Raw genomic sequence first — 14,664 nt, forward strand, 5'->3', positions numbered from 1 at the left:
ACCGAGGAAGTACCGTTTCCCTCAAATTAACTCAAGGGAAAGGAACCAAGAGCAAATGGAAAAAAGAAGGGAATACGCCATCCCTCCATCCTCATTCCCGGTACATGCTGGGGTAATTTTCTGGCGGTAAAGGTTCAGCGACTCATAATTTGAGTGACTAAGGCGTAGAAACAACACAACCGTCTGCAGGGGCAAGGGGGCATCGGTTAGCGCCAAGGTCTGAAGAGACAAGTGAAATCCAAGCCCCGCCGTCTCTCTACTCAATGTAAATGGACACTGACATTGTCTAGATAATTCATCTAAACAGTCAGTCTCTTTGGTTTAACCCAAGCCAAGCCTTCCAGAAGGGCCTGCGACTCTGGCTCTCTCGTTTGAAACAATACCAAAACCATTACAGCATGATAAAGATCAATGGCCTGGACTTTTTTTTTTCTTTATTCTCCTCTGTTCTGTTTTTTCTTACAACAGGCACAGATTTTCAGGTGTGTACGGCTGGGAGTTCAGATAGTTTGTGACACAATGATTTGCACATGTTGAGACCAATGCATGATTTAGTTGTTGATTTGTGCCGTTTCTCCCTCTGCGCCAGCAAAGCAAGTTTTATTCCCAAGCAGAATGCTGGATGTTTCCAAATCCAAACTTTTGAATTCTAACCCTTAAAAATACAACTTGCTGCAGCAGGGATCTTCAGAATTTTTTAGACCAAGGACCCCTTAGGACAAAGAGAAATGGAGCAAGGAACCCCTATTACATACTATATTGTTTAAAAATGACTTGCACTCTAGATAATTCTCTGAATATTTTCGGGTCGCCTTTCGTTTGTGCCTGTAGCTGCTAAATCAACAGCAGTTGTAGCATGGCTAGGCGCATCAGCATCCATCTCTGCACTTTAAATGTTTGTTTTCATGATTAGGCCAATTTATCTTTGCTAATACTATTCTTTTAGACATATTTATTTTTTTGGAAAAAGAATCATCCTTAAATAAAATAAATAAATAGATAAATAAATAAATAGATAAATTAAATTAACAAACAATAATTTGGCAGCCGTCCTGCAGTGACTTTGAAGACCCCCTAGGGGTCACTTACCCCCAGTTGAAGACCAAGTTGCTACAGTATGATGTATTTTATTACAAAATGGCCAAAACAGTATTTTTGTGTTTTTATTTTATTTGATAGGGACAATGCAGTTAAATATAGTTTTAACACCGGGTATGAGACTGATGTGTTGCACAAAGAGTTTAAAGCTATTGCTATTTTTTAACTCTTGTCCCTTGTTAGGCTTTTATATGAAGGCCCACATTTACATACATGCAGACATGCACTCGGAACAGAGTGAGAAAAATTCTATTATTTTCTTGCATTGCAGAAATTCTGAAGGTAATAGCTGCTCTGCTGAAGAACTCTCCCCCATCCCCTGAGAGCATGGAGGTGCGCAAGGTCTTTCTGTCAGACATGATCAAACTGTTCAATAACAGCCGAGAGAACCGCAGGTAAAAATCTCACAAGATAGAAAACTACATCATACACTCCAGTCCACGCGGTTGTTTACAATGCCAGTGGAATTCTCATTCAGCACTACATTGCTGTGTACTTGCTTTGTTTCAGGAGCCTGCTGCAGTGCTCTGTGTGGCAGGAGTGGATGCTCTCTCTGTGCTTCATCAACCCGCGCAACAGCGAGGAGCAGAAAATCACAGAGATGGTGTACGCCATCTTCCGCATCCTGCTTTACCACGCCATCAAGTACGAGTGGGGCGGCTGGCGCGTCTGGGTGGACACCCTGTCCATCACCCACTCCAAGGTCAGAGCACTCATTATACACATGCACACACACAGGTCAGACACAGCTTTGTTTATCTTTCTCTGTGGATCTTCTTCTATCTCCTCATCTGTTTCATTTTTACATTTTTTTTATGTGTTCCGTTTCTGTTTCTCTTCGTTTTAACTCACACACTCTTTATCTCTCTGCAGTAAACACAAGAACACACACACACGTGCACACACACACTCACATTTTTCTTGTCAGCCTAAACACTCACCACATTACTGTAACCATAGCCGTCCTCCTCAGTTTGATTCTGAACGGACAGCAGCGTTCAGTCAGAGCCATCAGCTCTGTCACCCATATGTTTAGTTTGAATCTGACATAATGCAATTCACCAAATAAGAAATTAGAGAGCATTATCGTCTGACCCTCTAACTCGCAGCGCAGGCTAGCACAGTAATTGAACCTTGCCTCTCAGTGCCCATCAGATTAAGCTATGGAAGCCATGCAGTGATTATAATTTAAAAGCTAGTTGCAGTATAAACCAATGGGAATGAATCCACCAGCCCTTCCACTCTTTATTTATGTATCGAGTCTCTCCCTTTCACGTTGCACAGATAAAAATAAACTTCTGGCACTTCTTATTTCCAAAAGCTGAATTCAAAATGCTGCTTTAGAAATTCACTGTTGATATCATATTACGCTACTCTGTTCCAAAGCAGTGAAGTAATTGAGGTTGGTGTCAGATTGTGGTCTGGGGGGTTTTTAAGCCTGGCAGATTGAAGGCTGAGTTAAAGAAGTACTTGTGATATGAGACGCTCCACTGCAGTGTGGCGTGCTGTGAGCTTCGACGTCCAGTAGGGGGCACAGACAGACTGCCTGGGAGATGATCAATATGAAGGCAGCAGAAAACAGGATGCTGTGTGCTGCGTGCTGCATGCTGCATGCGCTGTGCCCCCAATGTCTCTACACACCTCTTAACACTGCCAAACTAACCTGCAGCGAAAATATAAAGTGCACAAATAAAGGTGTAAGAAAATGTAACACATTAGCAGTCAAGAACAGTATTACAAGGGTCACAAACATACACACAACAACAACAACATTGTGATATAGTGATAACATCTTTATGTACAACAGCGGAGGCCTGTATGCTCGCCACTGTTGTTCTTTCATTAAATATTAACATAAAATTTTCAAAAAACTTTTTTATTATCCCTCTGTTAAATACACATCTTAAATGTAATATGATATAATTCTATTTCATTGTAACATTTCTGGTAGACAGTGACATAATAAATAATATAATGTAAGTAATATAAGTGTAATTATAATATTATTTAGAGAATTGGGCTATTTTTTTATGTGCATTTTATCCATGTAGGATTTAGTGTCACCTGAAGCTTTTGTTCTTGTTTCAGCTGTTCGTATATCAGCAGTGTGTTGTAGTCTCACTTTGCAACGCGGTAACGTGTCTGGTTTGGCGTTGTGCAGAAGTTGTGTTTATTCTTTGTAAACGACAGGCCGTAATAGCCTTTTTTTTCCCGATAATTGCGCAAGATTAATGCTGTTTCTCCTCGGCTGTAGTTACAATGCCCAGCACTCGTCTAACAACAGAATTTCACACATGCAGTGTGTGTGAATAAACCCATGCACTTGTTAGAAGTGAGATACACAAACACAAACACACACACACACACACACACACACACACAAAATTGCACGCACAGTGCAGGGACCCTGACTGTGACTGGGATAGTTGCATAGTGGCTGCAAGCCACCAAGATACATGCATCTGCTATAAAAAAGCTAAAGAAACTCAATTGCAATTTTATTGTCCCGTTTGATAGATTTCCTGCCACCTTTGTAGCACCAAAGCTGTTTGTCACTGTTGCTCTCTCCTCCCACTGCTGCAGGGCTGTGTGTGTGCATGATTGTGTGTGTGTGTGTGTGTGTGTGTGTGTGTGTGTGTGTGTGTGTGTGTGTGTGAATGCGAGTTACCAGGCACATTTTCTCTTTGCCCTCCTTTTCTCTTGGGCTCTAAGAAGCCCTTCTCTCCAAGCCCATTGAATATTCATCGGAACCGTGCGAGAACAATCAGAGAAACAAGGCCTCATAAATACAACCAGCCCACTGGGAGCCTCTTGATAAGTGCATGTATGCATTCACAAATACATATTTGCACACTTCTCCTCTACATAGACTTTTTGAAGTAGTTTGCCTTGTGTCAGCTGTGGTAAAGTTGTCAGTTTGGTATGTATAGAGATAATATCCCTCATGCTGAACATGTCCTCTCACCTCTTTGCTGGTAAAGACATGTATCTTCGTGCTGCATTTACTAATAATGCATTATTAGTGTTTTATATCTCATACTTACATTTTCAGCTGCAATGGTTAATAGATTAATTGTCAACAATTAAATTAATCACCAACTAATCAGATAATTAATTAATCGGTTTGAGTAATTTAAAAAAAAAAAAGAAGTCAAAATTCTCTGATTCCAGCTTCTTAAATATGTATATTTTCGGGTTTCTTTACTACTCTGTGGCAGAAAACTGAATATCTTTGGGTTGTGGATCAAACAAGACATCTGAGGACGTCATCTTGGGCTTTGTGAAACACTGGTCGCCATTTTAAATAATTGACAGGTTAATTAACAATAAAATAATTATCAGTTGCAGCCCTACGTGCACTTACATTACATTTTCTACATGTAGATAAAAGAAAAAGAAAAGTTTAGCGTTATAAGAGTTTAATTTTTTGAGTGTCCTATTTCTGTCGGTAATTCAGGCCATTTGCTCATATTATTGGACATTTACCCTGTATAGTCAATTCCTTATTCGCAGCTGTACTTGTCAATTTGAAGTTTTTACTGGGGCTAAATTCATCAAGAAAACTATCTCTGAACAGAATCACTATATGGACCATATTTATCTTGTTTTTTTTTGTTTTTATTTTATTTTAAAAAGTCTGTGCGCACTCTGTTGATATTTTTGTGTGTGTGTGTGTGTGTGTGTGTGTGTGTGTGTGTGTTCGCTTGCATATCCTTCTGTGTCAGTCCTTAGGAAGTAAGTGTATCTGCATATTAGCGTCTCTCTGAATAGACAGATGTTCCTGCAGGTGGGCACGCTGACATGACAGCCCTCCCACTCTCAGCCCACACACCCACCCAAGGTGCCCCTCGTCCATCTCTGCACACAAATCAGTTTGAGAACAAGGAGATCTCCAAAAGAGAGAGATTGGGGCGTGAAGGTCCCTCTGTCCTTCAGACTCCCACTGTCAGCTAACTTCATTACACCTGTCAGTTGTTTTACCACAAACTAAATATGAGCCAACAGATCTTTTACAAAAATTTGAAACACTTTCTGAGCTGATTATTATGTTTAGAAGTTAAGCATATCTAAATGTATTTACTCTAATATTTGCCCTTTTCTGCTCATGGTGAAATGCACAATAGTTTGGCCTCGCAGCTTTTGCCCTTTACACACACACACACACACACACACACACACACACACACACACACACACACACACACACACACACACACACACACACACACAGGTCAAGCTGTGGTTCTTTGCAGAGTTTCAAATAGATACATTGACAAGTAGACAAAAGAAGAAGAAAGTGAGAACATTGAAAGGCCAATGCTAGATAATAGCCATGCATCGAGTGTTTTTGATGTTATCTTGTAGAAAGCCAATCAGTATTGGGATCCTTTTATCTTAAATCTCGTGATTCTCAAATAAATATTTAAATCATAAAGAGAAATGTATAATAATCAGATGATGGCAACCATATGATTTGACTGATTGCTTAAAAAGTGTACCGTACAGTCTCCTGAAAGACCTTTGTGCAAGCTTGTCTTCCTGTGGTTGTGATGGAAATTACAGATAAAGACTGTATGCATATCACTGCATCAGTGGGGAGGAGAAAACTAAGAGCAAAAATGTTTTTACAAAGAGTGAGAAAGAAAGATATTGTGAACAAGAGCGAAAACCACCCAGCCAGCCCAGCAGTAGCAGATGACATTGATTTTGGAGGAGGAATTGCATTTAGCTAATCGGATTAGAGCCACGCTGCCCTCCCCATTTCCCCTTTGTTTTGTGGTTGCTCTCTATCTATTTATCTAAATGGGGACTCCCAGGCTCCTATTGCGGGGGTCTCCCAAGATCAGCGCGTTACCACCATCGAACAGGTTGTGGTGTGGGGCCTCTGCTTATTCCAGATCACCATGCGGACAATGCAAAGTATAGGTTTAGTATTGATTTTTTTGGAGTTCCACTGCAAAAAAGAGGAGATTTTATTAAAGATTTTTGTCTGTTTGTGATGCACTTACTTTTCAAAAGCATTATGTGAAGTGAAAATACAGAAATTTGCCGTATTGAGGTAGTGCAGTGTCTTCTTGTTTACCACAGGGCGTCCCTTTCCAGTCTTTTGTATGATCTGGCCGTGCTGCGCCCAGTTAATACCATGTTACCTGTCACATTAGAAAAGCCCACCATGTTTTTGTACATTACCATAACATTTTCCCATACCCCACTGAGGCCAGGCCGAGTCATGGAGTAGAATGAAATTAGATTAGATCAGCGCTGATGTCCCAGCCACCCAAGGCAGTTTCTATATATTGTAGCAAGGCTAAGCGCTCTTTTAAAAACCACAGAGACATATACTACCTCTGTCTAATGGTAACTGGATCTGTTACAGAGCCCCATTTAAGGCCAACATACATCATCTTAATGTGCAGACTGCATCCTGAATCTATGACGTTATGTTCTGCGCCGCTCTCCCCGCATAATTTCCATAGCAGCGCACTCTGAATGCGGCCTTTTAATTGCTAAAAATGCTAAATGTCAAATTAAGCTCAAACTAATGGGGTAGAAGGTCTTGCTGTGTGATCACTGGGAAGGAGGGAGGAAGAGAGAGAAAGACGGACTGCTGGCGCATTTAGAACAGGCTGTGCACTCTGAAAACAGCTATGGATTACCAATCACAGCTTCCCACTACAGAAGATTAATGAGCACCCGTGTAGCAGGCTAATTTAGAACAATAACGCCTAATTAATTACAAATAATCAGCTCCTTTCTCTCCCTTTCCTTTCTTCCACTCTCAATGACTCACTTTCTTCCTCTTCCTCCTTTGCAATTTTCTTATTTTTTTTCCCTTTTGATCTCTGGCTTTCTTGTTTTCTTTGTTTCTCTCTCTCTTTCTGTCCAAATTGCCTCAGGTGAAAAAGCAGCAAAGTGGGTCTAGTTCCATCGCCCCCCTCTCCACCACCAAGCCATCTTTGACTTTCTGTCCTCCAAGCCCAGTGATTAATGCAGGGTCTTAAATTAGGCGTGGGAGGATTTGCCGATGCTGGACACGCACTCAGCACAGCTAGCAGACACACACTAATAGTATCTACTGCTAATCTATGACTGCTTACATGGATGGGCTCTTCCTCAAATGCCACTGCAGACCATTGTCGTTATAGACTAGCAGTCTAGTCTACCCATATCAGATGTAAGAAGACTGATAGAGGTTAATAGGCCGTGGGCTGCTGCACACAGGAGAAGGGAAAAGTTTTAAATACGGCACAGTTAGCCACAAATGGTCCCAGTGGTTACATGCAGTAATAAGCTCACAACTAAAGAGCATTTTGAGAATATCTTGCTTCCGTAATGAGATGTTTCTAGATGAAACAGGATGTTAGAGCATGATGTGACACATGGAGAGACAGTTACTTGAAAGGCTGAAAGTGTAAACCAATTGATTACATATATGGGTGGGAAACACCAGTGGCCCCACAATACAGTAATATCATGATACTAAAGTCTTAATACAAAATTATTGTGATTTTAAATGTATTACAGTATGCTTAGTATTGCAACACTATATGTTGCAATATATATTTTTTCAACTGTGTCACAAAACGAAAACTTTCAACATCTGTTCACATATAAGAGAAACTGTCAGTCTGGTCAACTCATTTTAGTCTTTTTTGCAACAAAATGTATCAGGGCATTGAAAAGGCAATTATTTTTTTTTTATTCCAGGCTACCAAGTCAACTCTTTATTAAAAAAACAAAAAAACCCCCAAAAAACTAAACATACTTGGCTTCCATGTATGGACACAATATTGCCATGCAATATCCTTATACTAATAGATACCAGAAAGAGAGAGGGAGGTTTACATGATGAGATGAGATACGTAAATGTTGATGTATTGTTTAAAAGGTTTATGGCATTTATCATTAACTATCGTGGTAGTAGTGATTTTCCATTTTGCTGTCATCAAATGTCCTGTCAATGCAACATTTTATGATGCCTTTTCTACATTCTCAAACAAAAGCATCATCAAGGTCTTTACATAAAAAGTATCACAGAAACTACACTTAAAGGATAAATCCAGATTACAGCAATTTGGGTCTTTTTTCTTGTAATTTTGGCTATATTTCCTATGGCTAGTAACAAAGAAGTTTGTTGGGGCAAGAAACACGACTGTTCAGATGATCAATCAGGTTTTAAACAAGCACCCAGGTTATGCAAAAGTCCTTGCTTAAAGATATGCAATGCAAGATTTTCCTAAAAACAAAGTATCGATTCTTATATAATATATAATCAATCATCACTTATGACCCACTAGAAGTGTGTGGTTTATCTGCAGAGACTCTGCCCCCTGCCTGTACTTTCTTCCTTTTTCTTCTTATTTTGTTGTGTTTGGGACGCTTCTGGGCACAGCAGACAGGTGATGCTGAGACTTTATGAAAAGATGGCGACCAGGTGCCAGACCTTAAACAGCATGCAACAGAGGAAGGATGAAGAAAATCTCAAGCACAGTGCCAAAATAAAAAAAAATGTTGGAGATGCTCTTTACAAGCTGTAGCTGACAATTCCTCCATAGTATACCTTAAACACAGCTCACAGAGAGACCTCCTATTTTCACTTTAACCCACTTGGCTTATGGTAGTTAAGTGCATGTAGGCTTTGCAATGACAGTTGCATTCACTTTAAGTTTTACCTCCAAATAAAGTAGTATAAATATTCTTGAAGGTGCCTTGTTTACAAGTTGTTTGATCGTCTTAGTCTTAGTTTCTTGCCCTGTTGGACTTGTAGCAATGTCACTGTGTTCTCAAGTCTCAGCAGTTTCTTTGGTAAGAAAAATGTCATCATTATCCACTGAAGTGATGGCCAAAACTGCAAAAGTAAGACCCAGCTTGTAATAAATCTGCATTGTCCTTTGATTAAAGAATAGATAAGTTAGATAGATTTTTGACAACATGTTGTGTTTTCATGCATTTGATTGAATACTCTTCTGTGTTTGCAGGTCACCTTTGAGCAGCATAAAGAGAATCTGTCCCGTATGTTCCGTCAGTACCAGCGCCGGGAGTCTCCAGGCTCTCAGAGCACAATCAGAACCATCTCTGGTGTCAGCCAAAGCTCGGAGACCATGGAATGTGTCAATGGGCCGCCTGCAGAGGAGACGGCCCCTTCCACTGTCATTGAGCTCACAGTGGACGAGCTGTCCCAGAAGTCCCCTGACTCAGCAACTAGTTCCACTATCACTTCCAGCCCACCAGAGGCTGCCGATGGAAAGGGACACGCATCCATCATCGTGTCCAACATCCTGGTCGGGGCAGGGGATGAGCAGAAGTTAGTTCAGGAGTCTTCTAAGGGGGCCTCTGGTGATGATGGAAAAGAGACAGAAGCTACTGTGACACAAGAGAACGATAAAGAGGAAAAGAGTGAAGACACCAACAAGCAGGAACCAGTGACTGAGACCAAGAACGCTGATGATCTAAAAACATCAGTTAGCGAGCAGGCTGAAACAGGTGACACAAAAGACTCTGCTACATCTGCGAGTGACGGTGCGCAAACACCTGTAACAGATGATGAAAAATCTGAAACTAACAGAGGTGAATCATCAAACTCCATGACAGAAGACTCTTTGAATGAAGCAGAAACAGAACTGCCAGTAGTTTCAGAACAACAGGTTGAGACTGACCAAATGTCACCTGAGTCTGCAGCCTATGTGGAGGACAGCGTGCAGGATGGAGCCCCCGTTGTGTCGCCTGTCAGTGACCACACCCACCCGAGTGATGCTGATGACAGCCAAGAGGAGTCTTCTTATGCTTCAGCTGTTGCTGGAGAGGAAGCGGAGGCAGGAAAGAAGGAGGATGTTAAACATGAAGATGATGAAGGCAAGAAAGATGATCAGGAACGTCGTGAGATGAAGATTGATGGAGAAAAAGATGAGAATCAAGAGGTCGGAGAACAAGATAAAACCGAGGAGAGTGAAACTGAAGAGACACAGGTGTCTGTTGCGGAGAGTCAGACTCCTCCAGCTGAAACACCTGAACAAAGTGCCACAGAATCACCCAAAGACGAAGTTAAAGATGATCAGTCTTTCTCCACAACTGAAACCGTAACTGCAGGCCAACAGCCCTCAGACACCACACCGCCCTCTACAGCTCAGGAGGTTGCAGCAGCATCAGACTCCACCTCACCAAGTCAGCCTTCAGAGACCACCGGCACCACCGAAGGGGAAACTGTGTCCGCTCCCACAGACACCAGCACAGCCGCCTCAAACTCTGACACCCAGAAGAGTGCAGACTCTGTCAGCAAGACCAAAGAGATCAAAATTGCCCGCCTGGATGTGTCAAATGTGGCCTTAGACACAGAGAGACTTGAACTGAAGGAGACCTCTACAACAGTACGCATCTTTTTTGTCTTTGTTTTCTCTACTTTTGATCTTTCAATAAATTACATTTATAGGACTGATCTTTTCAGACTCTAAACCCTTATGTTATATGGTAAGTTCTGTATATTTTCAACCTGGATCCTTTTCACATGTTTTTCTGTCTTAGTGACTAATCGGAACAACATTTTTTAAAAATTGGTCCAGTATTGAGTGAGAGGCTGTAGTGTAATGTTATTGGGCAATTATGCACCATTGTTTTATCGCCACCTAAGGTGCTTGTTTTTGCCATTGATCAGAGAATTGTAATAAGTGTCTGACAACATAATGGAGAGGATACCTACTTGTAGACATTTTTTAAAGATTAAGGTCCTTTTTAGTTAACCAGAAAAAGTCACAAAGTCACAATCACCAAAGCCACCAGACTCCATTTGCATAAACAGTAATTTTCTCATGTTAAATACACTTCATTGAAGTTGACATGAAAAAAATAAAACTCACAAACACCATCTTGGTTCATCTTTCCACTGTTTCAACAATCACCAACTGTGGTTTGGTAGAAATAATCTCTAAATTCACCCAGTAAGTTGTGAAAATATGCTGATTCTGCAATGCTAAAATTACTATTTATTTAAATGGAGTCTGGTAGGTTTGCCAGTAGTGAATTTCAGCTGTTTCTAAGAAAGAGGGATTTTACTCTTGAACAGAACGATCCTTCTCTGTAGGGATATTTTACATAATGTTGTCAGACACTTACGGTAACAATCTGAGCCTGTCTGTGACAAAAACAAGCTCTTTTAGTGGACGTAAATTGACGGTGCGAATATGCTCTGAATGGTTACACTGCAGCCTGTACGCAACTGCTGGCTGCAGCACTCTTGCTTAGTACTGGACCAATTTCCCATTAAACATTGTAGTCCAGGTTGAAAAATACCAAAGTTATCCTTTAAAGCTAACCATGTTTTGCTGATGTCTCTTTGTAGGAGACCAGCCAAGGCCAGCCGGCAGCAGCAGTGGCAGCAGGAGGGTCTTCAGGTCAGCAGAGCAGCACTTCGGCCCCTCGTTCCACCATGTTTCGCATCCCAGAGTTTCGCTGGTCCCACATGCACCAACGCCTCCTCACTGACCTGCTCTTCTCTATCGAGACAGATGTCCAGATGTGGAGGAGGTAGGGCAACAATCCGCTGACTCTGACTTTGCTAATGCTTTAGCTAACAATTATTTTAATTGATTAATGGATTAGAGATTTATTGGCTGTTTGTGCCTCTGAGGAGCAAACCGAGGAATTCATTTTAAACGTTCCCCTGATCAAGCAGTGTCTGAAGGAGTCCTCCACAAGTCTTCGTTTTGTTTTTACTTCTGAGTTTTGCTTGTAAATGCAATGTTTTTAGGTATTGAATTCAGGAAGTACTTTGCATTATACATGTTATTATTTGTCACATTTTAAAGTGAGGATTTTTTTGTAAATACTACTTTAAAGCAAAACATAGAAATATGCCAGAAGTATTTGTAGTAGCCCCAGTCTTTGCACGAAGCTGTACTTCATACTACAGTAAACTAAAATCAAATCCTTCAGGATGCTTTGAAATTCATGCTTCATTGAGGACACCTGATGAGGTGTAGACCAAAGCACAGGAAATGTTTTTGCAAAGATATTTTTATACTTGAATGTAAGCATTTAATAGCAAGAACAATTGGATGTGTGGTATTTTAGTGCCAAATAATGTAATACAATAACTCACTGAAAACTTGCTCTCACTTAAAGTTTGCCAACTAACACTCTCTATGAAGTTATGTTCTGCTTGTTATATTGTACTCTGCGTTTTATTAACACAGCAATCTTTTTGTCCTTTGCTTTTCAGTCACTCCACAAAGACGATTTTGGACTTCGTAAACAGCAGCGAGAACGTTGTGTTTGTCCACAACAGTATTCACCTCATCTCCCAGGTGGTGGACAACCTCATCATGGCGTGTGGAGGCATTTTACCTCTGCTCTCTGCGGCCACCTCTTCCTCTGTGAGTCTCCTCTTACGCGTGCGTGTGCGTGTGTGTGTGTGTGTGTGTGTGTGTGTGTGTGTGTGTGTGTGTGTGTGTGTGTGTGTGTGTGTGTGTGTGTGTGTGTGTGTGTGTGTGTGTGTGTGTGTGTGTGTGTGTGTGTGTGTGTGTGTGTGTGTGTGTGTGTGTGTGTATATACAGTTGAAGGCTCTTATCTCAGGAAGTTATCCATCCGCATTGACCTTTCCCAATCGCATTAGAGCACAGATAGCTGCCTCCTAACATTGTTAGTTTGTTTTTGTGTTGTCTGATCTCAGTGACTGCGCCTCTCTTACATGATTCTTTGCTTCTGTCAATGACTTTACTGGCCTGTCTAAGAAACAGGTTGAAGTTCAATCCCATTATAATTCAATTGTATTCAGTTGTGTGTCGTCTCTAACCAAATTTAAAACTAAATGTAACAAATGCCAGTTTTAAATGCTCTCCCATTAAGATGTGGTTTATAGTTGTCAGTATAGCTGCCACATCGGCGTACATACATTAGATTTCTAGATCCTTTTTTTGGTGCAGTTTTTAGATGTTTCTTTTTAGCAGCGACCAGCAGCCCCAAAATTAGCTCTGTTGGTCAGTCCACACAAATTTCTCCACCCTTTGCTCATGACAGTTTATGTTCTAGAGGGCTGAAATTTGGTGTTGAGTTAAAGTATGTGTTGTTTTGTGTGTGTGTGTGTGTGTGTGTGTGTGTGTGTGTGTGTGTGTGTGTGTGTAGATGTGTGTTTGTGTTCATACCATTTGGTTAAAAGGTGCGTGGTAATGGGAGCAGCCTATCCCAAAAAGACACATAACTTCCAAATGAATTTTCAGACTTGCCCAAGATCATATGGAAAGATCGGTCTTTAGCCAACTGACAAGTGATTAACCGTTTATACCAACTGACAGAAAGTGGCAATGCCTAGATGCAATGATGCAAATGTGTTTTCAGCTATTCCAAATTCAAGCTTATTTAGATACACTTCCTTTATTCCCGCCCTTGATTACTTCATTTGTAGCTCATGTTTTGGTGTTTTGAGTCTTGTATAAAGTCCATATTCTTGAAAAACTTGTTTTTATAAGGCAAGTTAATATAAAGTTGAAAGTAACGTAAAAACAAGTGGATCTTGACTTTAGCTCTCTAATTATAGGCATGAAAATTAACTTGAACACTTTCTGTTCTATGAGCCTCCTGTTTTCTTACAGTGTGCAAGTAAAAACTCCCTTAACTTGTAACTTACTATGGCAATTTTGCATTGACTTAAAGATTTTTTTTTCTTTTTGTAAATATTATTCATACAAAGCAAAACTATTACCATAATTAATAGCTTTTAAAATCAGCCTTTACTTAATCTGTACTGAATGAACAATTAACTCAATCTATTTTTTTTTACTATTACAGTCACTTGTCCATTAATTACTGTGTGAATTTTCCTGCAGCATGAACTAGAAAACATTGAACCATCCCAAGGCTTGGCGGTGGAGGCTTCAGTCACCTTCTTACAGCGCCTCATCAACCTCGTGGATGTTCTCATCTTCGCCAGCTCCCTCAACTTCACTGAGATAGAGGCTGAGAAAAACATGTCGTCAGGGGGCATCCTGAGACAGTGCCTTCGCCTTGGTATGCACACTTTTTGTTTTCTTACAGTTTCCCATCACTTGGTCCATCTCTTTTATTTAAATAGCCTCATTATTCCTGAAAACACATTTTTCAATCTCATGCATTCTTTTACTTGGATGTCAACTTTTTATTTTCTTCAAACTCTTGTTTAGCTGTCCTTCTGCTCATCTGCACCCCCTCCCTGAATTTCCATCTTTTGTCTCCTCCTTTTACCAAGCCCTCTGTCCTCCCCTGTTCATCGATCTGCCTCGTATCAGCCAGCAGTAGCCTCTTATATTAGCCTCAGTCATGGCTCCCCGTAGCCTTTTTGACCCTCCCTTCTGTATTCTCTCTTTCTCTTCTGCCGTCTCCATCTCCAGCCGCTGCTCTCTCATTCGCTCGCCTCTTTCACTCTTGCTCATATCAGCGCTCTCTTATCTTGTTATTATAACCCCACTGCATGGCAACACTCTAAAATGGCTGCTATCATGATATAGTGAGTTCTACATAATGGCCTTGGCTGCGCTGAACTGCAGCGTAGCCCCAGGCCTTTTTCTGCCTTCTGTTGCGGGCTATTACAGTCTCCTCTGA

At 40.9% G+C, this 14,664-nt stretch overlaps 1 protein-coding gene across 7 annotated transcripts in view; it reads left to right on the forward strand.

Moving 5' to 3' along the window:
- lrba (LPS-responsive vesicle trafficking, beach and anchor containing) overlaps window positions 1–14,664 on the forward strand; it is a 229,435-nt gene that overhangs the window by 54,584 nt on the left and 160,187 nt on the right. For all 7 annotated transcript variants that reach the window (XM_088075889.1, XM_088075891.1, XM_088075892.1 and 4 more), the window contains exons 20-25: window positions 1,370–1,493; window positions 1,609–1,801; window positions 9,078–10,463; window positions 11,432–11,616; window positions 12,311–12,464; window positions 13,914–14,094. In XM_088075889.1, coding sequence (XP_087932015.1) covers window positions 1,370–1,493; window positions 1,609–1,801; window positions 9,078–10,463; window positions 11,432–11,616; window positions 12,311–12,464; window positions 13,914–14,094 — 2,223 coding nt within the window. The remainder of the gene's footprint in view (window positions 1–1,369; window positions 1,494–1,608; window positions 1,802–9,077; window positions 10,464–11,431; window positions 11,617–12,310; window positions 12,465–13,913; window positions 14,095–14,664) is intronic.

Source organism: Plectropomus leopardus, chromosome 3 (genome assembly GCF_026936395.1).
Source record: "Plectropomus leopardus strain MGB_pleo_1.0 chromosome 3, ASM2693639v1, whole genome shotgun sequence".
Lineage (NCBI taxonomy): Eukaryota > Metazoa > Chordata > Actinopteri > Perciformes > Serranidae > Plectropomus > Plectropomus leopardus.